Raw genomic sequence first — 25,002 nt, forward strand, 5'->3', positions numbered from 1 at the left:
CTCTCTGCCATGGAACATGCAGTGGAAAGGGTAGACAGTCAAAACAATCCCATCTTGTGAGCTAGGTCAAATTACCTAGCTTCTATGAACCTCAGTAAAACAAATATTTCCATTTACTTCACAAGGCTATTGAGAAATTCGTGATACCATTTTTGCAGAATGCTCAGAAAATTCCCCGGATATAGAATAGGTGCTTTATTAATATTAAAGCCTTTCCCCTCTCAGAATATAAGCCAGAGATAATCAACAATTTTCCACTTGTGAAAGAAAGAGGAAGGATTCATTTTAGCCAAATAAGACCCAAACTGAAAACTTGGGAGAAGGGAGTAGGCCATCTGGGGGATTTTTCAGCTTCAGAAAACTCAGAGTTTGCTAGTGTTCTTGTTTACAAATGGATGTAATTCTTCTTTGGGGTAAGCAAGAGGAAAAAAAAAATCGAACTCCTTACTTTTATAATAGCCAAACTGGCAAAGTAGCAGAAGTATTTTAGGAAATGAAAACTGAAAATTCAACTGAATAATGTTCCTTTTTAAAAAAACTAAGCAGGTCTTCCTTTTGTACCAATGGCTCAAATTTACTTTTTCAATTGTGATATGAGACTGTAATAAGTGGCAAAAAAAAATAATAATAACAACATTTATCCATAAGATAAGGAAAGTCAATGGGTGAGTTTCTATAGATTACAGAAGGTTTCATATAAAAGGATGGCTTTGACTGTAACTCAGGGCAGTTACAAAGTTGCAAGATCTCAAAGCATCTAAGAATTTCAGGCAGAAGGGAATGTCTAGAGAGAAACTAGTGAAGAGCTGACCCAATTAAGGAATTCAAAAGATTTCCTACTGCCAGTAAACCAACAACAAGCTAGCAAGCAGGAAGGCTATTTTTATCCCTGCCAGAGGCCTTCTGACTCTGGATGCTACATTTAGAGGACAGAGCAACAAGATAACTTGCCTTAAGAGGATGTTATGATACCAGTGATTAATGGCAATTTTTTAAGCTTAAAAAACGAGGCATAGTTTTTGTCCAAATTTAAACTAACAAAAGCCAATCTTAAAAAAAGGATAACATAATGGAAAGAAAAGTGGAAAAACAGATCAACGGGTAGTAGAAAAGTTTTAAGTAATCTAGAAAAAAGTCAAGACAGTAAGTTAAAATTCTCCTACCTTGCAAAAAAGGTTGAATAAAAAACGCATGTGTTACAAGAGACACATCTGAAAAGAGCCAGTGGATAAACATAAAAGAGTTGTAGATGTGGCCCCAAGGTAAAAAATGATTATGAGAAATGGCTCTCTGTACTGACATGAACATAAAAGATCAACACAAACTTAGGAAATCTCTACGGACCAAAAGCCAAGATGCTTGCAAAAGATTAAGAACTTTAGAGAGAAGAGTGATAAACTGCTCTTAAAACTGGTTACTGAAGTCCGACCCCCCAAAAAGCAATCAGTAAAGTCATTAGTTGGCTTTCTGCATACATACCTATCATTAACTCTAATCATTTATTTAATACAAATTCTGATGACTTTATTGAACTTTTAATGGAGAATGTGCTTGAATTTTCATACCTGTTATAATTTCACCTTTTGCTATTTCTCAGAAGGCCCTAGTTTCTATTTTCTCCTATCTATATTCAAGGCAGAGTCTTCCTCTTACTAGCCTTCAAAACTAAATAATAAACAAGCCGTTCAAAGATATCTGCTAATTATTTGAAGGATAAGGTGCACGAGGCCAGGAGTCTTTGTTTTTATTCCCTGATATATCCCAACAGCCTAAAATAGTGCCTGGCACGTGGCTGATTCTTGATATGTATTTGCTGTATGAATGGCCTCCCATGGCTTTATATCAAAGTGGTTCACAAAGGGAGTGAAGACAGGGGTGGGGCAGGAGAGCAGTGTATTTGAATCATTTGGAAAATACACATGCTTAAGTCTCATGACAGACCTGGTGAATCAGAATCAGGGAAAAGAATAAGCCAGTTGGGAAAAGTTCCCTCAATGATTCTATTTTGACCTCCACCCCCAAAACGTACCCTTCAATAAGAACCCAGTAGATGTGAGATCTGAGTCTTTTATAGACTATGATAAAATACAGCTCTTAAATTCTATATCCAGTCTCCTAAGTAGAAATTAAGAAACTTTAATGCCTACTCTCCGTCTAAAGCATACTGAAAAAAAAAAAAAGTTTGTTCTTTTTATGTGTTTCCTTCTTAAATGCTACACAATAAATACCCAAGCAACTGAACCAGGAGTCAGAAGCTGTGTGTTCCCTGTCTTGATCCTCTAGGTACCAGTTAGTTGAGTGACTACAGAAGCTGTTGTGTCTTTCTGAACTTCAATTTCTCCAGCTGTAAAATGGAGATCACAAAACTCACATAAAAGGTTACTGTAAGAATTTAAGGTATATAAATCTCAGAAGGGGCACAAAGTAAAAGAGAAATAGTATCAGAAGTAAGTGCTCTTTCACTTGGAACTGGTTGTTAACACTGCTTCCTATACAGAATGTCCAGATCTATCTCAAAAAAGAAAAATGTAGACTGGTACCGAATGTGTCCTTTGATCTCCTACTACCTGGTACCTAGAGTGTGCTCAAATATTTGTGGAACTAGAATATAAGCAGGAGCTAAAATGTAAGATACTTCCAAATCATGTGTTAGGGGGAGCTGTCTCCCCCTAACACCCAACTCCAAGGTGCATTCCTCTTGTCATATGGTTCCCCCTGTACCTTAGCATCGTGCCAGATGCAGCCTAAACAGCCCACACTCTTAGCCCTGCCTCACAGGGCAAATAGACGGTTTCAGAAGTCAGAGACAAAGTTCCAAAATGCCATTTGATGGAGATAATAATCTAGGATAGGGCAAGTGACCTCCTCCCTCTTGTCTTCATCCTCACCATTTCCTCTACTAAATTCCTTCTTATGCTATGTTCTTATTGGTAATGGGGTACACTGTAATGGCAGTTTAAAGCAGAACAATTAAATAAGTTCTCTAGAGCAGTGTTTCATAAACTTCTGTAATTAAGACCAACTTTAATCAAAATATTTCAGAGAGCCCCCCCATCATGCTAAAACTGAGGTCCCCAACCCCCACTTCAGTGAATACTACAAGTAAAACAACGACAACCTTAATACAAGGCTTCTGTGATTTTAGCAACACCTTTAAATGTATTTTAATTGCATTACATCAGCATCCACATGGTTTTGAAAAATAATCCTGCATATGTAAATGAATCTATCACGTAACTGGAATGCTTAGTCCTAATGGATTCACAGGCCCCATCAAATAATTCCCATGGGTGAAGAGGCCTGTGGTCCACAGATTGAGAACAAAAACATTCCATGAGGCCAAGTTTAAACAACTTCTTAAAACATATTTTAGACCTATCTCAAAAAGAAAAGATGCTGTCTAAAACAAGCCTTCATTCAATTGACTACATTTGACGGATTTCTGGAATACCCTTTCTATAACCACTCAATATTAAATACTGCTACACGCTAACTCACATGAAATTCATACACTACTTTTAGTCATTAAACTACAAAAACCTTCAATTTTATCACTCAGGAATACCACGTCAGAGAGACTGCATGGAATTGCTACTAGTAATGTAAATGTCATGATGTTCGTCCTTCCATTACCAGGTGAGGAAACCAAGATCTAGAGAGAAGTGATGGACCTAAGGCCATATTATAACTGCTAATGGCAGAGCAACACGATCCTAAATGCTTCTCTTTTTACCTCTTACAATTTGGGAAAGTCTGTTATAAGCTAACAACTACTGATCATTTACAACAAAGAGACTGAGTGGCTAATTTAAATATCTGTATTTAATTAACCATACCAGGCACTTATTATTTGGAATATTAGAGCTAGTAGAAGTTAGATTTTTTTTAAGTTCTTTATACTTCAATTAATCATGGCTACTCTTCAGAATTAAGATTTGCACTTATTGTTGGTTTCTTGAGAATTAAAAAAGGGTCCTCTAATTGGTTGATTCCTCCTTCTCTTTCCCAATGTATAGCAACTGGCACCAGCCCAACTGGATTCCAAAGAGATTATAGAACTGCTTTCCCTTCAGAGTTCCACTAATGTTCTTAATTGACTGGTTACCAGGTAATACCCGGAATAAAACAAAGCCTTGCTTTTAGAACAGAGTGCATGGCGTGGGACTGAATTCAGAATCAGTCAGTTAGACGAAATAATGAAGCCCAGAGGCAGCCTGGCCATTTCAGTACCTGACTGAAAAAAGTAGTAACTAGCTCAAAATTAGTTAAAAAGTATTCCTTTTGCTGCATATTTTTACTGCTGAACAACAAATTCACTGAATTTTTGCTCTTTTCCATCTTTTGAGGACAGTGGCAACGTGAGGGGAGAAAAATAAGGAGCACTGGGGTAGAGAAATTCACTGTATGAGGCATGAATAGGTGATAAATGAATCAACTGCATACAATAGTCAGGTAGAAACTCCATGCATATCAAGGAAGAAATAATTTTGTGGCACAATTGTGCAACGGTTCTGTCCGTCCTGTTACTAAGCTGAATGCAAAGAGAATCTTGGGTATTTTTATGACAGCTATGAATCAGGTGGTATTGCTTCCCTCCCTCAAAGTCAGCAAATAACTTTCAAGGATTATATAACAGGATCAAGGAAAGTCTTAAGACCTTCACAGTTTGCTATTGTATTACTCCATTAACAAAAGAGCTTTCATTATGCAGATATTAGTATACAGGGCTGGTTTAGTAGCTGTCATAAAATGAGAGAGCAAGTCACTTCTCCATAGGATTTTATAATTCAGAAGGGGAAAACAGAAAAATAAGTGACAGTACCAAAAGGTACACTTCTATTATTAAATTGGATGCAGAGCAGAAACAAAATGATTCTCTATAAATACTCTGGACCTCCTTCTACGATGTTTATTGTGTAGAGAGGTCCGTAATATTTAACACTGACAAACTGCTGACAACGTCTGAAAACCTTACTACTGAAATGTCATCCTAATTTCATTTCTGAATGGAAAATAATATTAATTTCTGTCCATATTATAATACTTATTAAGCTGTACACAACACTGTGGAAGTGTAAAACATTACAGAAAAGCACTTGTTACTTTGCTACCTGACTGCTGCTTGTTTTCGAAGTTATTATTTTCTTATTTCTAAGTGTTAACTATCACCATTCCCCGTTCTGAAGGTGTCCAACAAAATTAAGTCAAAACAGCCATAAAATACTTACACAATTTGTAAAGGAAAAAACAAGTTACTAAGTTAAAAGCCTCTTTTAAAGAAATGTTTACGATCTTGAACCTTTAGTATTATAAAAAGTTCACTCTCACTTACCCCCTCCACCCCCTTTACCTTCACCTCTCACCCAGGTAAAATCAGAGATTAACAATGTTTTAAGGGGACCACTCAATTTTCATGGACTCAAAATAAGATTCTTTGTGCTCCATGGTCAGGATTAATAGGACTGCTTTAGTAATTATGGACCCACATCATAGATGACATAAGACAAACTCCCCCTTTGTGACAACTGCTTATATGACTTTCAGAACAAATAAAAACAAGGGTCAATTTTCTATCACAAATGTGTGGAGGACAGAGGGCAAAGGATCACTACTTTCTACTTACCAGTACATGTTAAGTCAATAATTTGGGCAGAGGAGGATCTGGACACCGCACAAGGAGTGTTTAGTATGAACTGAGCTTGTTTCAGTTCAGAGGCTAGAGTGAGGAGGACTTCAATCCAATGCTATGAGCACATCAGTGTTCACACACATCACATTTTGTTCTCCCAGGCATTCCCCTCCCCCACTTAAAACAAAACAACAAAACCAAAAACAACAGCAATCCCCAATCTGAAAAAGTGTAGTCACACTGTTCAAAATCCACACCTTTGTAAACTCTGCCTACACAGGGCTGTGAGGAATCCAACAAATCCTAACCAGCAGGAAACCAGAAAGGAGACGGTGATTCAAAATTAAGAATACACCCTGCATCCGTAATACAAAGAAAATCATGCCCCACTACTTTGTCCTCTCCTTGCTCACAAAAGAATTACCTCAACACAGAAGCCCAGGTCCCATCCTGCGACACAACTAAGCCAAGCAAAAGAGAAAGCCTGTTTAGGATGTTCCATTTCAGCAGTCATAAAAGGGAGAGTGCAAAAGGAGAAGAAACCACTTCATTTCTAAACAGCCACACACAAAGCTTGTTGTAGCTGAGTTTAAACTGTCTTCTTTGCTATGTACCTTACTCCATTACTTATGAAGCTTCTAGAAGTAAGGCAATTTTCTACTCTCTGGAGGCCTCGCCCACTCCCCTGCTATGCTGCTTTGAGTTACTTGGTATCATCCAAACAGAGCTAGAAGGAACCAGCCGAGTTCAGGAAGGCTCCAGCAGGGTTTTCAGAGCAGCCGCCTGGCGGACTCTGAATCTTCAAGAAGGGCCTTTAAATATTACCCTTCTTCTTCAAAGGGTAATATTTAAGGTCCCCCAGTTCACCAGAAGACATCTGACATCAAGTAATGGTAATTTACTTGGAAGGCGAAATCTGATTAAGAATCACAAGCAAAATGAGCTGGTTTGCATTATTCATTTCTTCTTTACCGTACTTTGTATCCTGCTCTGTTGCATCTCCCTTAAAGGAAAATGTCCATTTAGTCCCGTACAAAAGTGATGGAGGAGTGGGGTGCAGGGTAATGCATAGCAGTCTTTTCTCAAATTGCCAGAGGCAAACTGATTCAACTAGAAAAAGGTTAAATACTGTAAGAAATGATACCCCTCACCACCATTTAAATAAATCATTTTAATATTACAGCGACAGAACTTATTTTAGTAAGAACGCCTTTTGTTTTTTATATTTTTATTTACTCCAAAATTCAAATCTATAACAATGATATTAAATTTAGTCCTATTTTCAGCAACTTTCATAGAAAGTTTTTGGAGCTATCTCAGTCTACATAAAGCCGGTATGCAATGTATGTTCTAAAACATCTGTATCAGTCTGCAACATCTGCTCTTTAAAATAGAGAACTACGTGGCTGCAATTTGGAATATAGAAATATTTTAAAAATTGTTCCTCAAAGGAAAATTTAAGGTTTCCTAGTTATTTTTTAACGCTATCTTTTTTTAAGTAGCACTAACTTTTTTCCTCCCCCTACTGTAAAGATAAAGAATTTAAATTATCCCAACGGTCATTCTCTTACAGTGACATAAAAAAAACCTTATACAAAATAAATGAAACAGGTTTTGTGTACTAAACTTTCAACAGTTTCATGATTTTCTTCTAGAGAGATCATTATAAATTCTTTTGCTTAGCAACAAAGAAAAGAGGCACAGATGGAATCATCGCTTGCCTACTCATTTAAGCGTTTCAAACAAATCCACAGGAATGAAAACTAGCGGGGGGAAGGGTCCCCAAATTTAATGTGCAGTAAAAAAGGAAAAACATATAACAAAAATATTTCAAAACGCAAGGTCACGATACCTTCCGCAGTCAGGAATTAAATACATAGTATCTCTGAAGTAGATCCAGCTCTTAAAATAAATTCTTATTAAATGAATACATGACACAAGCGTGACAGTAATGTCTAGCTGTATAACATAACTCCCACTACTTACTCTCCATATGCAATAGGTTTTTTGGGCACCATGGGATATGTAAAAGACTGGCACTTGAAACAACTTGCATTTCTGAATGCAATCATTATTGCTTACATTCAAATCAAGTATTTAAAATGCCTGAAACTCAAGGGGATTGGGTAGATATGTTGAGTTCCCTCTTCCAAAAAATGAAAGCAAGATACATTCTATAACAATATGAAGAGAAAAAGATTCCAATTTCACAATATTCTGAGGAAAAATAAGATGATATTCTGACTCATAATTCAGTTAATTAATATCTGAAGAACAATTATAATGTTTTGACAATTTACAGATTGCCTTTTTTCTCTCAATAATTTTGCTGTCTCATTTGGCTTTCTGGTGAAATGAAGCACATTGGATACTAAATTGTTTTCATATATAGGATTTAAAATGCTCAACCACTATTATGAAACTCTGGATTGTTCTACTCCATCTGACATCTGATAATTTTCAAGTACTATTTTTTTTCCCTCTTTATTCCTGTGTGGTCTCCCTCTGCTTCCACTCCATAACTGCTACTTCTTGGTTTATATCTACAGTCTTTTATTTCCTTCCCACGCAGAAAAGAAAAAAGGCTCCTTAATTTTCTGAGGTCTTTCCTACTATACACTGAATATAATACCATTTCATGAATCTTTATTTCACTGTGTCCAACCTATGCTTCAGAAGGCTGAAAACAGATGTACTCACATGTGGTTTTAATGTATTTCATGCTGCTCCATTTCTAAACAGTAAGTACCAATTTCACAGGCAAGCAAAGGCACAAATAACAGTAAGATACAATATTCCCCAAATGATCAGCTGACTACCTGTAATGGTAAAAGATTCTTCTGTCCAGGTGAAGCAAATACTTGATAAGCCTCATAATTTTGCAGCAGTGAGCAAGCTGTCACCTGGGATATCAAAATTCATTTGACCGTCTGTAGCTTAGGCTCTTAGCTTACGAGACTGGGTATGCAGTAAAGAAAATGAAATCAGTCTCGGGGGAAGAGCTTCTGCGGACAGTTACCTGCACTGGTTATGGAGAAGGCAATATACAATTCTGTGGATAAAAATAACATACAGACATGCCAGCTGATCAGAGAAAGGACATGGAGATATGGTAGGGGGAGGACCCTTTTCCTCCCAAAGAGCTAATCCCCTGTATATGGAGAAAATTATAGTAGCCTTAAAATTCTTAGAGAAACTATTTAAACAGTAAGCAACACTAATATAAATCATGAAATGAAACCCAGGTACTCCTTTTGCACATTTGTTAAAATGTTAAAAAAAACATGAAAGGTTTTCAGCAAGCCAGTTGGAATCAATAACACATTCATAAAGAAACTCAAAAGCTATATTTGAAGGTTCCTAGGCATATTAAGCATTTTGTCTGTTGACTGCAAAAATAAAATTTTAAACTTGCACTACATTAAAGGAGTTGTTTTATTTTTTGCCCAAAATGAAAAGCAAAATTCAGTTTTCTGTTTGCATTTTAAATTTAAATGAATAATATAGCCATATCAATCCATTCAACTTGTAGTTCTTGTATCAACTCTAGGCTTTATTATTTGAACACATACAACAAATCGCATTTCTATGAGGAACTGCAAATGAAGGATAAAAATAAATGAGGTCACTCATAATATACTTTATGAAATTATTTTTAAGATAAAATAAACCCAAATATAAAATTTGCCTCCCTATGATGGGCTCTTTTTTAAAACAGTTCTCAAATTAATTCTTTTAACTGAATTCTTATAATTTTTTTTTCTGAGAAGCATATTATATTCTATTAGTCTGACAGAATCATTGTCCATTTTCTGTGTTCTCCATTTCTAAGGTAGCAGAGCACATGGAGGGGTTTTTATTTTCAAAATGGATTGGCAGGTTTTATATACTTATTTTAAAAGGACAACATGTTGTTTTTAAGATATTCAACTTTTGTTATCATCTTTAAACAAAATCTCACAATAGAATCACTGTTAAAATCAAGCATAGCTTTCCGAATAGCTATCTAAATCAAAGGAGAGTTTGACCAGAAATGAAGTATTCCCTTGAGCCAAACTACATTTTGGTAGTGACAGACTACAGTGATATAAAGTTCATCATCTTGGTTTACAAAAAAAAACAAGCATAACTATAATGTGGTATTTTAGGACCATGAACTCACCTATGAATTCTTTACAGCTCTTTGAAGAAAAAAAAGGGACAGAGTTCATTTAATATACTTAGGTCACTTTAGCACTTAAGTTTACGTAGAAACTGACTTTCTCATTTGATAGGCATGAAAACAGACTTAATAGATATTTAGTAATAATCTGTACCAATTACTGAGTGTTTTCTATAACTACACAGTAGGCTGCATTTCATAGATATATCATACCATTTGATCCTCACAACCACCACAAACTGTAGTGGCAGAATGGCAGTTTAAATCCAGATCTACCTGACTCTAACATGCATGGCCTTTTCACTCTGCCACACTTCCTTTTATAAATAACTATTTTACAAAACCGTTATGTTCTCAGACTAGGCCAATCAGATTTAATGTTTTCTGTCATCAGACTTAACTTTTCATTATCCCTACAGAATCAGCTTAAAGAAACTTAATTTAAGTAAAAGCTGGTAGAAGAAATTAAAAAGGGAATATAGAATAAAAGCAGAACTTTACACAATGATTTAGCAAACTAGGAGAAGAAATAGAAATAAACCTGAGAGATGTCCTGGCTATATCTAAATCCAGGAAATGCTACTGTTAGTCTAATTGGAATAATGTGTGCAACTCTTATATTTAACCTAAGTTAGTAGTTAGAGGCTTGCTTCTTAGAAGCAATACATAATAAATCGTTTATATCTGCTACTGTTTATAAACTGTGTTTTCTCTGAAAGGCCCTTATCATGAAATAAAATAAATAAAATAAAATATCATGAAATAAAAAGAAATAGGCACTTATACTGAAAATGAGTTCTAATTATTTATTATCCCTAGTATCAAGTACATAAGAGGCTCCCCTGCCAAAAAAAAGCAAGCAAGCAAGCAAGCAAGCAAGCAAGCAAGTTAGTTGCTGAAGGCATCTAACACATTAAGAATAAACAAAGTCCTTTACCTTTAACTACTTTTTCTGTACTTAGCTTTTAATTTTGAAATAATTGCAGATTCACGGCAAGTTGCAAAAAACAGTACAGAGAGATCCTATATGTCCCTTACCCAGTGTCTTCAAGTGGTGACATCTTACATAACTATAGTACAAACCAGGACACTGACATTGGTACAATCAATCCACCGACCATATTCAAATTTCTCCTTTAGCTAGTTTTTAAGAGTGTGCAGTTTTTCTGGTGCTAGGAAGGGCCTTAGACTCCCCTCACTTTTCTGATGAGAAAACAAAAAGAAGGGTCAAAGAGGCTGAAATACTACCCAAAGTCAGAGTGCTAAGAAATGGCAAAAATAAAGCTGACTGTGAATGAGAGATCATCTTTCCTCAGAAACAGAGTGTGTATTTGGATTAGAGTCACCCATCAGAATTCCATGAGGAATTCAGTAAAGATATTCCCAAAATATTTTTACTTCAAAGTTATCTCAACAGCTGGATGCATATTTTTTTCACATATTATTTTTCATCTCTCCAGACCTCAACCAGCTCTCCTCATTAAAAAATTTACCATTGTTGGTCTGTTGAAAAGTACTTAAAAGTTTCATTGTATTAGTAATGTAATAAACCAAACTCAAAGGAAAACCAGGCCAGGCTGGTCATCACTTAAAGCACAGGCTGTTTTGCCACCTTTGACCCCAGTGCAAAGCTATGTCTGGCACAAAGCAGGATCATAAACACCGAATGAACGAATGAATGAATGAACAGACGAATGAATGGACAAATGAACAAATGAAGGAATAAACAACTGGGATGACCAAATATACCAAACATTCCAAATTTCTTAAAAAAACAAGCAAAGAAAAATAACAACAAAAAAAACCCTCCTTCCTAATTAAAAGACTTTTGTGCAGAAAAATATTTTATTTTGTGGGGTAGTTTTCACAAAATCAGACCTGGAAGGGCCCTTAGAGAATACCTCCTCTGGTAATTCTCAATCCTGGTTACCCATGAGCATCACATGAGACATTAAAAACTAACATGCCAAGCCCTACCCCACACCTGGAATGGGGCCCAGGCATCTATATTTTATTTTTAAAGCTTCCCATTATAAGTCCCTTACTGCCACAGTGATTCTAAGTCCCTAATTACAAAGATTAGAAATTGAGGCCTTGGGGTGCCTGGGTAGCTTAGTCGGCTAAGCGTCTGCCTTCAGTTCAATTCATAACCTCAGGGTCCTGGAATCTCAGCATGGAATCTGCTTCTCCCTCTCCCTCTACCCCTCCCTGTACTTGTACTCATGCACGCTCTGTCTCTCTCAAAATAAATAAAATCTTAAAAAAAAAAAAGGAAAAGAAATTGAGGCCTAGTCAAAATGAAATGTCTTATTCAAGATAACACACCTAGTTAGTATTAGAATTGAGACCAGAATCCAAGTAGAAATAGCACTATTTTTTCTTAACATGATCCATAGAAAATATTTCCAGAACACAACTTCATCTCAACTTTGAAACTATTGGCCATTTTTTTAAAATGTGAAACTAGACCAAAAACTCTATCAACATTTTGAACTCTTACTAGTGTATAGTCATTGTCATGGGTGGAGAGACATACAGGTTTGAGGCACTGAGCATTCATGTCTTTCCAGTTAACTGCCCACCCTTAGCAATTAGTACTCTTGCAGTTCTCTTAATTGATATTGTGATGGGCGTACAGTGGATACCCATCAAGTACTTTTGAGTTTTTAATAAGAGAGGTATATGTATAAAATTGATGGAACTGACTACATACAAAATATGAATCCATAATATTTGCCATACTGCTGAGATTATACATATAACACAAAATTTTAACTATTCACTAAAATCAAATAGTTAGATTTTTAAAGTTACCTTTAATGGAATCATTTTCAGCTCTCATAATGTCAATGAGTGAACTCTCCAGTGAGTGCATATCAAATGTTCTGGGGCGATCCTGTAAACACAAACAGCCACAAACCACTTTTAAAATAGCTTTTAATTATAAAAGGAGACAATAAGCTGCTTTCAATGGGACACAGATCCAAAAGGCAATTTTACTCCATGTATAAGGTACATTATTACTGCATTTTATTTTTAACACTTAAAAAACATCAAAACCACAAAAGTAGCCAAGGCTCAGCAAAGAGTGATTTGATTTCTAATAATTATTTCAATAAAAGCATTATTTTTACTAATAAAGCAGAGGCAACTAAAACCAGTTTCCATACAGTCAACAACATGAAACAAATGTAAAATAAAATTCATAATCTTTGTCTGCCACTTAAGATTGCAGTAACAAGGCAAAACTTTCCAAACTTGTTCCAGCAGTCATGTACTGCGCTGCCATTCAGCAGATACTGCTACTGAATAGCAATATTCAGAATAGCAATATTCAGAATAGTTATTCAGAATAGCTATATCTTCTTATAAACCATAGGTGAAAGTAGTTATCCAAGGTCTATAAGACCACTAAGTGGCAAAGTAGTCTTGATTTTGTTGCCATTAAAATTAAAGGGAAGACAGTGTGTCAACACTGTTGGTCTAAATCCTGGCTTAACAATATGTATTTCAAGAGTGGGTGAGGAATCTTAAAATATACAACGACCCAACTGCTCTGGCATTCTTCCGGAGGAAAAGTACTAGAAATAACTAAAATTAAAGTGTGGCTTGATAAGTGAAAAGTAAGAGATGAAACATTTTAGGAAGCAGTAATACAGATTTCTGACCCACCTCAAGAATAAAACTGGTGGTACACACATGGACACAACTGCAAGAATATTAAAGAAAAAGGGGCTTCCACAGGAGTTTGACAAGCAGAATTCTATAACCTTCTTTTCAGCTGTATTTTCTCTTACATTACTTTTTAACTCAAAGCTTTGGCTTTATAAAAAAGTTCACCGGATTTTATCCCCCACCCTTTTTTAAACTTTAAACTTTTTTTAAAACTTTCTCCCTTTCCTAGCTAACTTCTAGAACCTTAAGGCTGATAGAGCACATTCTCCACTGGACAGCATTTTTTGATCAACCTGACATTTCTCCTCTGTCCTTCCATAACACTACTTGTCGTCTACAGCCATACCACCCTGAACGCGCCCGATCTCATCCATAACACTACTTGTCGTCTACAGCCATACCACCCTGAACGCGCCCGATCTCGTCCATAACACTACTTGTCGTCTACAACCATACCACCCTGAACGCGCCCGATCTCGTCCATAACACTACTTGTCGTCTACAGCCATACCAGCCTGAACGCGCCCGATCTCGTCCATAACACTACTTGTCTTATTTCCCTGAAATAGGGATCACTTCTCCTGACCCCACCCCACCATGTAGATAATCAGAATGTTCACTGAAGTAATTGTTTTACAATACCAATTTTTTTTTACCTCTGTAACTCCAGGAGTCCAAAGACAGTTATATTTGGCTATAATCCAATATTTAAAACAGAGAGCATTACAGGATTTTTCCGGTGGGGGGGGTGTGGAGAGGATCAAGATGGGGATGGGGAGCAGGTGCCTTAACATGCTATTCTGCTCTGAACTGGTATGACTCCCTCCAGAACATCTTTCCCGCTTTTATTCTTGATTCTTTCCTTATCGTCTTCATCTACTCAACATGGTCAATAGAGAAGAAGGAGGACACATGGTCAGAATCAAAATTTCTAAAGGTTAGTGTTCACAAAAAGGAAAATACTGTTCTGTTGTTTTTTTTTTTTTATCCTTCTTCATTTTTTATCCTTCTTCACTGAATTAAATCAAAACTTGTATTGCATATTCTTTTGGAAGCAAAGTGGATTTGAGGCAAAATTTGAGAAAAAAGTTAATACGAAATTCCACTCATTCTACAGTTACTAGATTTGTCCTCTGTTCTGAAATCTATGAACCACACCCATAACCAGGCCAGCCACTTTCTCTACTATCTCCAATACAAAACCAATCTTGGAGGCAATAATTCTCCATGTCTAGTAACTTGTCTATGTCCTTGGCCAGTTTCCCAAGGGTAGGAAGTTATATCTTACATCAAATGTTCCCACTGTATACAACTCCACAGGGTGACAGCATGCCAAGATATTTATCTCCTAAGCCCACAGGACTGACAGATGTGGTAGGAACTCCCTAGCAGATGATTTCTGCTTCAATATTATGTTTTCTAGGTGTGCCATGAGGTGACACAGGTTGAGAAGCCTTGTCCTACATTTCTGTATCACTGTGCCTCACACAGGACCTGACAGGTAGAAGGCATATGTGTTTGCTAAAGCAATGAATAAATGAATTCCTTCAAGTAATTTTGTAAATGTTTAAAACATGTCTTTCCTTCTACTTCCTTAAGGTTTGTTTTTACATTTTCCCTTTCCTGCTGTAGTGTTGTAGGTTTTCTTTTGCCAAAATAACTGTAATGGGTAGTGCGGTAGAGGGTACTCAGCTTTTTTTTTTTTTTAATGCAACTAAAGCAGTAAGCAACCTTGTGAATTTCCAGAACTTGCATTTGCCAATCACTGAATAACAAGATCACTGAAGAGAAGCGGTTGATAAAGAATATTACAGTGTGTTTTGGTTTATGACAGCTGTGTCCATTAAATAAAGAAGCTTCCTTTTTACCTGTAAGTTTCTAAATGTGGTACTGGAATTTTAGCAAAGCCACTTTGTTACTCCCTCCCCCCACATATTACCTGAAACATGAGATTTTTGCTAAGATAACCCCTGACTTCTAATTGGTGGAATATATTAAAATTAAAATCCTAAATGGAATTTTTAAATTTTCAAGTAATGCTTTATAGGATTAAAAACAAACCCTCAATCCTTTTTACACTTTGTCATGATTTAATACAAGAGTGACAAATAAATACCAATATACAAACTCTGATCAACTGGTATAGACCCCTCAGATGCAATGTGTTGGGAAGGATTTTCAGGCTCTGTATGGGTTCAGAAGAGAATAGGGTCTGGACAGATTGCTGATGATTTAAGTGCAAGATACAGGACTCAATGGCACAGTTACCACATTCTTGCCAACCCTTGCCAATATGCATTCTTCCCCACAGTCCAACCTTATTATAATTATTATAAATGACTACATTTGTATGTTTTATTTCTTATGATGCTTTGGCAGTTCAAAGAATTCAAAAGCCACATATTTTGTCAAGTAAACATTCTGTTCTCAGAGAGGGTCTAAAGTTTATCCTTCTTGATTTATTCCCTCTCACTGATCTTTTCCAACAATTTTTAACCTCTAATTAAAAACAAAAGCAAAAAACTAAAATGTAAGTGTGCCACTAGGAAGTAGGTGGAGGAGCAGACACAAATAAATAAACCCAAGGAATAAGAACAGCAGCACAAACGATCCTGGTTTTCCTACCTAATAAAGTGTCAGATCAAGAGGGCTTGGATTGCCATATTTCATTCTCTGATTTTACCCGTATTGATTATTAATTGGGCCAAATATCATAATCACTTATCTATCTTCCCAGAAAGTAAACTACCTATAAGATAGAAACCTTGCTAAGTGACAACTCTTCTTGATTGAATGTGAGCTGATAACCAAAATATGAACATCAGCATAAATGAGAAGAATGAGCATTAGACACTAGGAAGCCCCAACTCCACCACTGATGTGTCAGGTGAGCTTGGGCCCTTTCGTCTTCTAGACCTTTGCTTATCTGAAGAAGGAAAGAGTTTGATTAGATCTCTAATGTCCTTTTCCTAACTCCGAAATATATTTGTATTCTAGCTTTCTGACATCCTTAGCTTGTGCTCTCCCAAGATTTAATTTAAATTATAGTGGTGAGTATGGCAGGAAGCAAAGCGTAAAGGAGAATGATTAATAAAAACTCATCACTTTGTGCCCACAAGAAGATGAGGGCCAATCTCAGGTTAATAAGAAAATGAACCCTTAGCATCTTAGGACAGTCACTGCATCTTCTTATGCTATACATAATGCAAAATAACAAGCTTTTTAAATAAAAAAATTTACTTAAAACAATTGGTCGAAGTGGGATGTCCTGATTTCAGATAATAGAGCAAAGAATCTATCATGAAACAAAAAAACACCAGCAACCAAATTTGCTTCAAGCCACCATCACCAGTTTCTCTCGGCAGCCTAAAGGGAGAAAAGGTAGAAAAACAGAACTACCTTTTACTGAGCATCTACTAAGTACCTGACTTTATTTTAGGTACTTTATTAATACTGTCTTAATTAATACCTCCTTATAAGTTAGATGGCATTATTCCTGTTTTAATGATTAAAACTAAGACCAAGGAAAATTCCATAATTACTGCACAGACAGGTTTCTGCAGAGATCAGCAGCTTAGTTGGGATTCAAGCCTAAGTCTCCCTCCAAAGCAGGCAATAATTCCTTGGGTAAGGTAATGGTCATGGCAGTCAAAGGACCACTCTAAGACATACATTTGAATGAATGAGATACTCTGCTATAAAGGTCCTGGGAGCAGGAACACGCTGGCAAGTGCCCAACAAACAGTAGGCACTCAAATATTTCTCCATAAATCAAAAAAAGAACAAAATGTATATATAAGAAAAATATAGGAATGATATCAGAGGTACTAAAAAGGTAAGAAGCCCGATAAGATAATTCCTTCTTCCTACTGAGGTGACAAATAGATGTGGTGCACAAACTAGAAAGCTTCCACAAATGCCTCTCTAGGTCATCTACTGCCAACAGCAGAAGTGGAAGTGGTAGTAACAGTAGTAATAATGATAACAGCAGCAGCTAATGCTTATCAAGCTCTAATGCTTTACATGTGTAAAAAATCCTACACAATTAGGTATCCCATTTCACAGATGAAGAAACGGAGGTTGAGAGTGATTAAATAACTCTATCAATGCAAAGTAAGTGGAGGACCAGAATTTGAACGGAGGCCTTCTGACTCTACAACATGTGAGCTTAATAATCATGAATGAAAATAGAAGAGCACCAATTATCTTCAAGGCTCAGCAAAGCAAACTTGATTACCATACTTAGACCTCATACAAGTCAATATGAAAATCAAAGTTGGTAAAAAAAAAATAATTTTCTGATAAAACAAATTAGTATTTCAAAAATCAGAATCCATCCTTTTAATTTACACCAGTAATCCTGACTGCCATGGCAAAATAGGAAGACTTACATCAGCAAATAACTGATAACATGACTTTTCCTAACATTCCAGAAGTAGCCAAAAGAAACATGTGAACCCGTTGGTCTATTACCAACAGGAAGAATAACTACACTGCAATTATATCACAAACCAAAATCATCATTCGTGGCTTTTTTTTTTTTTAAATCCAAATGGATACTCTAAGCCAGTGTTTCTCATACTTGAGAGCATATCAGAACCATCTGGAGGTCTTGTCAAATCATAGATTACCCATAAAGTGTCTCATTCAGTAGCTCTGGGTAGGGTCCAAGAATTCACATTTCTGACAAGTTTCTAAGTGATGCCAGGGACCACACTTTGAGAAGCACTGAGTTAAGCAATTACATTCAACAGGTTAATTTCCTTAGGTAGGTGGCATTGTGATTTGCAGCTGACTGGCCATGATACAGTTCGGCTTAAATATGCTACATCAACCATTTTAAGGTTTCCACATGAAGAGGCAGCCCTTGCTCTCAGAACCTAAAACGAAGCCCTCTCCAAACTCTGAGATGCCTAACTTGGAAAAAGATTACAGTCAAGTTCAATTTCAACAAATCAACCACCATGACCACTCTATTATTGGTCTTGTCTTTTTATATTTGAGTTAGTATGTTTTCCCATTACTAGACGGGGTCTAAAACACACAAAGTACTTAATTGAATATAACACATCATTAAGAACCAAAGCCAAAAGTCAGCTACTCCCTTAACTGACACTCTCCCTATAAAGACAGACATTACTGTGATCGTCACTTCCCAGACAGCTATGCATCTGTATCAGCTGATGAGGTTTCTCTTTCTGGCTTAAACTTTCCCTAGTGAAGAAGGGAAAAGAAAATATTTTGGTTTGAAAGTATATGCCAGTATTTCAGCTGCCAAAATAAATAGGAAGTTTGAAATGCCAGTGAGCCCATAATTAATCAAAGGTACTACAGGAGTTTTAATCTGAGATTTGCCAAAATGTAAATGTTCTTCTTAGATTAAGTATTTAAGCCCACAGGCATCAAAAATCGACTACATAGTCAACTTTCAAGATTCCACTTCCAGATGATCCTCACATCCCTGTGCAGGCACAAGTCCCTTTTTCCCCATCCCCCTAGCATGATGCCATTCCTATGATGTTGACAAGTTCCCTTACAGCTATCCCCCCAGTGGACTGTGAGTACCACTCACCTCTCCATAGCCACAGACTGTAGCATATGTGTAGCACACTGTAGTCCATCATCACCGCCACCATTATTAAAGTGGCTAACATGTCCCTCCTGGTTCAGTGTTGTGCATCTTATGTGAATTATGTATGATTTACATGCATTTGTTCCTCACAACCATCACGTAAAGTGTATACAAGTATCATCCCCATTTTAGGCAAATAATGCTGTAAGAAGTTAACTAATTGCTCTCAAAGTCATACAGTAAGTGGAGGAGTCTGACTTCAGAGCAGAAGCTCAGAAAAGTGGTTCATTTAAATAAGCCTCATCATGACCTTGAAATTTCAATTTATAAACAAACACCTGGCAGGTATGACATCCTTCACTATATAGAGGGCCTGAATGTTGAGAACGAGTGTCAGAGGTTAAAGTCAAAGAGGTAATTATCTAAAGTAGAAGAAACCACATTCAGTAGCATCTTGTATTTCTAAACATGTTCCCTCTTAGTCAGTACTTTCTCATCATGACAGCTTAATAATGAAGGCAGAATCTTATAGACCATAGGCTACCAAATGCTCCCTATAAAAAACTATAAATAAATGAATGTCTTTGGTGTATTACCCCGATTGGAGCAACAGGTCCATTTGTTCCCACATGAACTGATGAATCAGATCTCTTCAGAAAGCCTTTGAGAAAACTTTCTTTAGGGGCGCCTGGGTGGCTCAGTTGGTTGGGCGACTGCCTTCGGCTCAGGTCATGATCCTGGAGTCCCGGGATCAAGTCCCGCATTGGGCTCCCTGCTCAGCAAGGAGCTGGCTTCTCCCTCTAATCCTCCCTCCTCTCATGTGCTCTCTCTCTCTCTCATTCTCACTCTCTCAAAATAAATAAATCTTTTAAAAAAAAAGAAAACTTTCTTTAATTCCACCTTCATTAAATAAACCATACTCATTTTGAGCATTAGAAATCCTTAAAATCGTAAACATTTCTTGTCACCACTTAATTGAATTTAAAAAAACAAACTGCCATTCCAGACTTGCTTAAGTCAGTTCCTGGATCAACAGACCCCTTCTTCTCTTGACTACGTGTGCATTCTCACCTTGCCTGGCAGAGAGAAATAATTAAAATCTATTCTATTCCAAGGGACACCTGGGTGGCTCAGTTAGTTAAGCATCCGACTTTTGATATCAGCTCAGGTTATGATCTCAGGGTTGTGAGATCAAGCCGCACGTCAGGCTCCCCACTAGGTGTGGAGCCTCCTTAAGATTCTCTCCCTCTTTCCCCCACAACATGGACTCTCATGCTCTCTCTCTAGAAAAAAACAAACAACAAAAAACTATTCTATTCCAACAACTGAGTTTAAATTACCACTTATTAGACAAGTGATCTTGACATCACAGAATCTCTGAACCTTGGTTTCATCAGCAAAATGAGGATGATACCCCTCCCTTATAAAACTGGTGAGGAGAAATGAGATAAGGTATCTGACAGATTGTACAAAAGGTGCAGCAGTTAGTAGATCCATTCAATAAACATTCCCTCTGCCAACTTCTCTCTCTGGTGAAACGGCAAAAGAGCCTGAAATTAACATGTTAAATTAGATATTGTTATATCTGAATAATTCCGCTATTCTGTGCTATTTCCTGTAGCCCATTTTCATAGGAAAATGAAATAGAAAACATATACCTCCTACATAATAAGCTACTCAGGGCAAGAAGTCACTCATTTCAGGAAAACAGGTAAATACTACTAAAACTCAACCCTAAGGAATGAAGTCATTTAGACCCTTCTGGCCCTTCCTCTGTTCTACGTCTGCTGGGCCTGATCAGGGTCCAAAGTCAGCAAAGAAAATGGTCACCCAAATGCACAATCTTTATTCCTAAACTGAGGTTTGCTTGTGTTCTATAACCCATGAAATCTCTCTTGTGAGCCTTGAGAGCAATGTCAAAAAGCAGCCTATGCCCAGTGTCAGCCTTTCTGGGCCCTCATAGTTCCCACCCCCCCTTCCCATCCTTAGCTCTCCAGAGTTTCCTGAGCAGAAGGCACTTCTAAACATCCAGGTACAAAGAGGTCACCAGACTGTACACGTCACAAGGAGAAGGAGCATGCTTGCCTTGGTCATGTATTCCCAGCATATGGGCCAATGAAAGTATCGAACATTTATAGGTTGAAAGAGAGCAAGAGGTGAAAAAGTTTGATGTAGTCCAAAGGCCAGCAAATGGCCCCAAACCTCTAAATTCTTCTTTAAAAACAAAAACACAACCAAAGAGCTCTCAGTCTTATCCTTTCAGAGATCCTTCCCACAAGTCCATGGAAGCCCAAACCTGGGCTAAGAAGGTAAGAATAAGCTGGAGAAAGGAAAACTAGAGAATCTCCTCCCAAATTTTCAGTCACCAACTGATGTTTTGGTGCTTTTGTTGGACCTCTCACCCTTCCCTTATTTTTTTTATGGCCATGTGACCACCAACAACTTCTCTGTCCAGAAGGGAGGAGATGAGGCCAATAGTGATTTCCTTAGAGATTAGTACCAGCTTGAGTGGTGAAACAAGCTGAGCAGGTGCAACAGAAATGTGGGCCTTGCTTAGGTTTCTATCTTTTCTTAAAAACCACTAGGAAATTTCTTTGTTGTTGTTTTTATGGGGAGAAAAAAAGACTCCAGCACTTACAATTGGAATGATACAATCTCTGGGAACTGCTTTAAAATAACATGAAAGGGGAGAAGGTTAGGAAGAAGACAGAGGAGTTTGTCCAGGAGTCGATCATTGTTGAAGCCAGATAACATGCACATGGGGGTTTGTTATACTTATTTTGTCTATTATTGAATATGCTTAAATTTTTCCCTAATAAAAAATTTAATAAGACATGAAGGAAAACACTTTACCAAAATAGAGACAGGGAAAAAAAGAAAAACAGTTGGTCACTAAATTTTTTAGCAGTGTTCAAGAAAATGAGGACATCATCTAGCCTGATTCCCACTATTATTTAAGTACAGTTACTTTATTTTAAAAAATTATATTTGGTTCATGAAATTCTTCTTTAAAATTATGCTCAAATTACCATATACAAGTTATACCATATTTCATATTTTAAGAATATGTGCTATTTTCAAGATTTTGAATTAATATTTCTATCTGATGACCAGTCAAAACAAACGAGAAAATGAAGGATCAGGAAGGTTAAGTAGCTTGCCCTAGGTCATACAGTAAGTAAGTGGCAGACCCATATCTGGAACCCAGATCTGACTTCCATACTATAATTAGGAGATTTTTCTGAATAGCAACATTCTTATGCTCACTTTTTTTTTTAAGGTTCTGACAGATGTAAGATGACAACAGCTATTTTACTGACTAGCACTAGATGCATTCCTCAAAAACATCTGGAAGGACTACTATTAAAAGTATGTTACATAATATTTAAATATAAACATGGCTTTAGAATGTATAATAGTGAGGGATTAGCTATAACATAGTTTAGATATATAAAAAAATAATGATTGGGATATTTCTGATAATTATTCAGCAAACAAAAATTGCCCAATCTAAATACAATATGAAAAGTACTTGTACATCTTAAGACTTTGAACTTTAATAATTCAGTCTGCAAACATGAGAGAGGACCTGTAAGTGGCTGATGGAGTCTCTTCCTTGACATGTAATGAGACCTGAACTCTACTACCCATAGGTGAAAGTTTGCCTTTTGTGGTACCATTTTGCCACAAGACTTAAATAAGCACATGCTGCATACAAGTAAGACATTTATAAATGTGACCATTAATAAAATGTTTGAAAATACCACACTTTTTTTATACCTAAAGTTGGATCTGTTAATTTGCCTTAAAGTTTAAAACAGCTCATAGATTAAAATGACAGGAAATTATCAGGTGCTAATGTGTTTATAATGAGGACAAAAAGCATGTTTAGCATCATTCAGGGATTAGCACAGATCAAAAATACATTATAAATCAAACCAAAACAACTTTTATGAGCTATCTAGGCTTGTCCCTAGTCCATAACATTGGAGGTACTCAATAAATATGTACTAAATAAGTTAATTAAAATATAAAAAACAATACTGAATTCCAGGATAAAAGCTAAAATAGACCCAATTCAAATCTATGGTAACTCTTCCTATCTCTTATCCAAAAAAATCACAAGTTCTCCTTTGAAATAGTCTCTTTTAATGTATACAAAAGCAATCAAATGTTCTAAATTTCTTAAAATAACCATAGCCAAATCTTTCAAAATACTGAAAGATGTAGTCTACCAATACTAATGAAAGTTTAGATATATACAATTATAAAACTTCTCAAGAAAACTGATTAATTCTGCTAAATGTTTTATCTGTCCTAGGTTACATCTAGCTTATTCAAAAGGAGTACTCTAAGAAGTAAAGTACATATAATAAGATAAGCAATACAAAGGACTGTTCAAAATCTTTCATAGATACTATATTTGTAATTAATCTCATTATTTTACAAATTTTAGAGAGGCATACTTTAAATTAAAAAAAAAAATTTAAGCCACCTACTATGGCCACATACTTAAGGTGCCTCACAAAAACCTTGATGAGGTTTTATTATTATTACCTTGATGAGGTTTTCTTCCTGAATTTAAGCAATTTGCTCAAGGTCACACAGCTAATTACAGTGCAGAGTCAAATTCAAGTGTGCTTGGATCCAGAGCTTATGCTTCACTCTACTACATGTTTGGCCTCATACAATAACCTATCTCAGTAATTATTCAGGTTTCACCTTCAGAAACTGATTAAAAATAGGACTATACCTTTATTATTCCATCTACTAAGAATTTTCTGAAAACCTGAAAGTGGAACTCTTTGTTTCAATAATATAAAATGTGATGAGAATCTATACTAAATTTGAAGTAAAAAAAATTACAGATTGCTATAAATTTATCATGGTAAAAATATACCTTAATTTCTGCAAGAGTAATTTTCTTTGAACAATATAAAATGAGTTTGTCAGGAAATATTAAAACAAATGCTCATGTTATGAGCTCCCTGCCTTAAAGAGAAATGCATTATACACATTATCTTATCTGTGATGGGACCAAAACCTGAGGTACAATGTAGTGCTGAAAAAAATGGGATAATGGATCTTCAAGCTAATTTTCCTTATAGCAAGATAAAGTCATAAAAAAATAAATATAGGCTATAAAATTTAAACTAGGCATATGTTAACTTTAAGATTAGTTTTCCATTTCTTTCTCATGAACACCAACAAGGATTATTCTTAAAAGCATAAACCCATGAACTAAGAGCATCTTTCTAGTTGCAACGTTCACTAAGCTTGCTATAAATAGGTTTTTCCTGAAAGGTGTGGAACAATGTGTTGATCATATTCCATGGCTTCTGTGAAGACAACAAAAAATAATCAAAAAACTCTACCCCGCCCAAGTTTTGATTCCATCAGAAAAGCAATTAAACCTAGTTCAAAGGCTTTCTACAAAAGGCGTAAAATTATACCTGGTATGCTTTCCCAAAGTTTTTTCAGTATCTCAATTCTGCTGGAGCCAAAACCATCTAACCCATACTTTATAATGAAATTAATTTCCCTTCCTCTAATAGAAATAAATACAAAGTCAAAGAAAATGTTTCCCATACAAAGATCCCTCCTGGGACTATATTAAAAAACAAAAAGTGTAATGAGGTTATACTTAGACAATTGAAATAATTCACCATGATTTTCAGAACTGAAGCAATGCAGTAACTTTCTATTTTCAAATATAAGATGCCATATATAATTTTAAGGATCAACAAACTGACAACACAAGCAGAGTTATGAAAGTGACATGAATTATTTGCCTGGTTAAGACAACTTAACAAATCCATGATGACTGTGTCTCAAGTAAGAGCAAATGGGTTCTAAATCCTAAAATGTCTCCCTACCAAGTTTTAGAGATGGTCTTTGTGAAAGATTTTGTCTACCCTCCTCCTTTCTATTTTTTCATTTTCTAGTTTTTTGCCTACTTCCTGG

At 36.2% G+C, this 25,002-nt stretch overlaps 1 protein-coding gene across 4 annotated transcripts in view; it reads right to left on the reverse strand.

Annotated features, from left to right (window-relative positions):
- The window catches only part of CPEB4 (cytoplasmic polyadenylation element binding protein 4), a 61,240-nt gene that overhangs the window by 30,609 nt on the left and 5,629 nt on the right, over window positions 1-25,002 (reverse strand). For all 4 annotated transcript variants that reach the window (XM_025867021.2, XM_073889800.1, XM_025867019.2 and 1 more), the window contains exon 2: window positions 12,606-12,687. In XM_025867021.2, the coding sequence (XP_025722806.1) occupies window positions 12,606-12,687 (82 nt within the window). The remainder of the gene's footprint in view (window positions 1-12,605; window positions 12,688-25,002) is intronic.

Source organism: Callorhinus ursinus, unplaced genomic scaffold (genome assembly GCF_003265705.2).
Source record: "Callorhinus ursinus isolate GAN/ISIS: 27379988/994484 unplaced genomic scaffold, GSC_fseal_2.0 scaffold3, whole genome shotgun sequence".
Taxonomy (NCBI): Eukaryota; Metazoa; Chordata; class Mammalia; order Carnivora; family Otariidae; genus Callorhinus; species Callorhinus ursinus.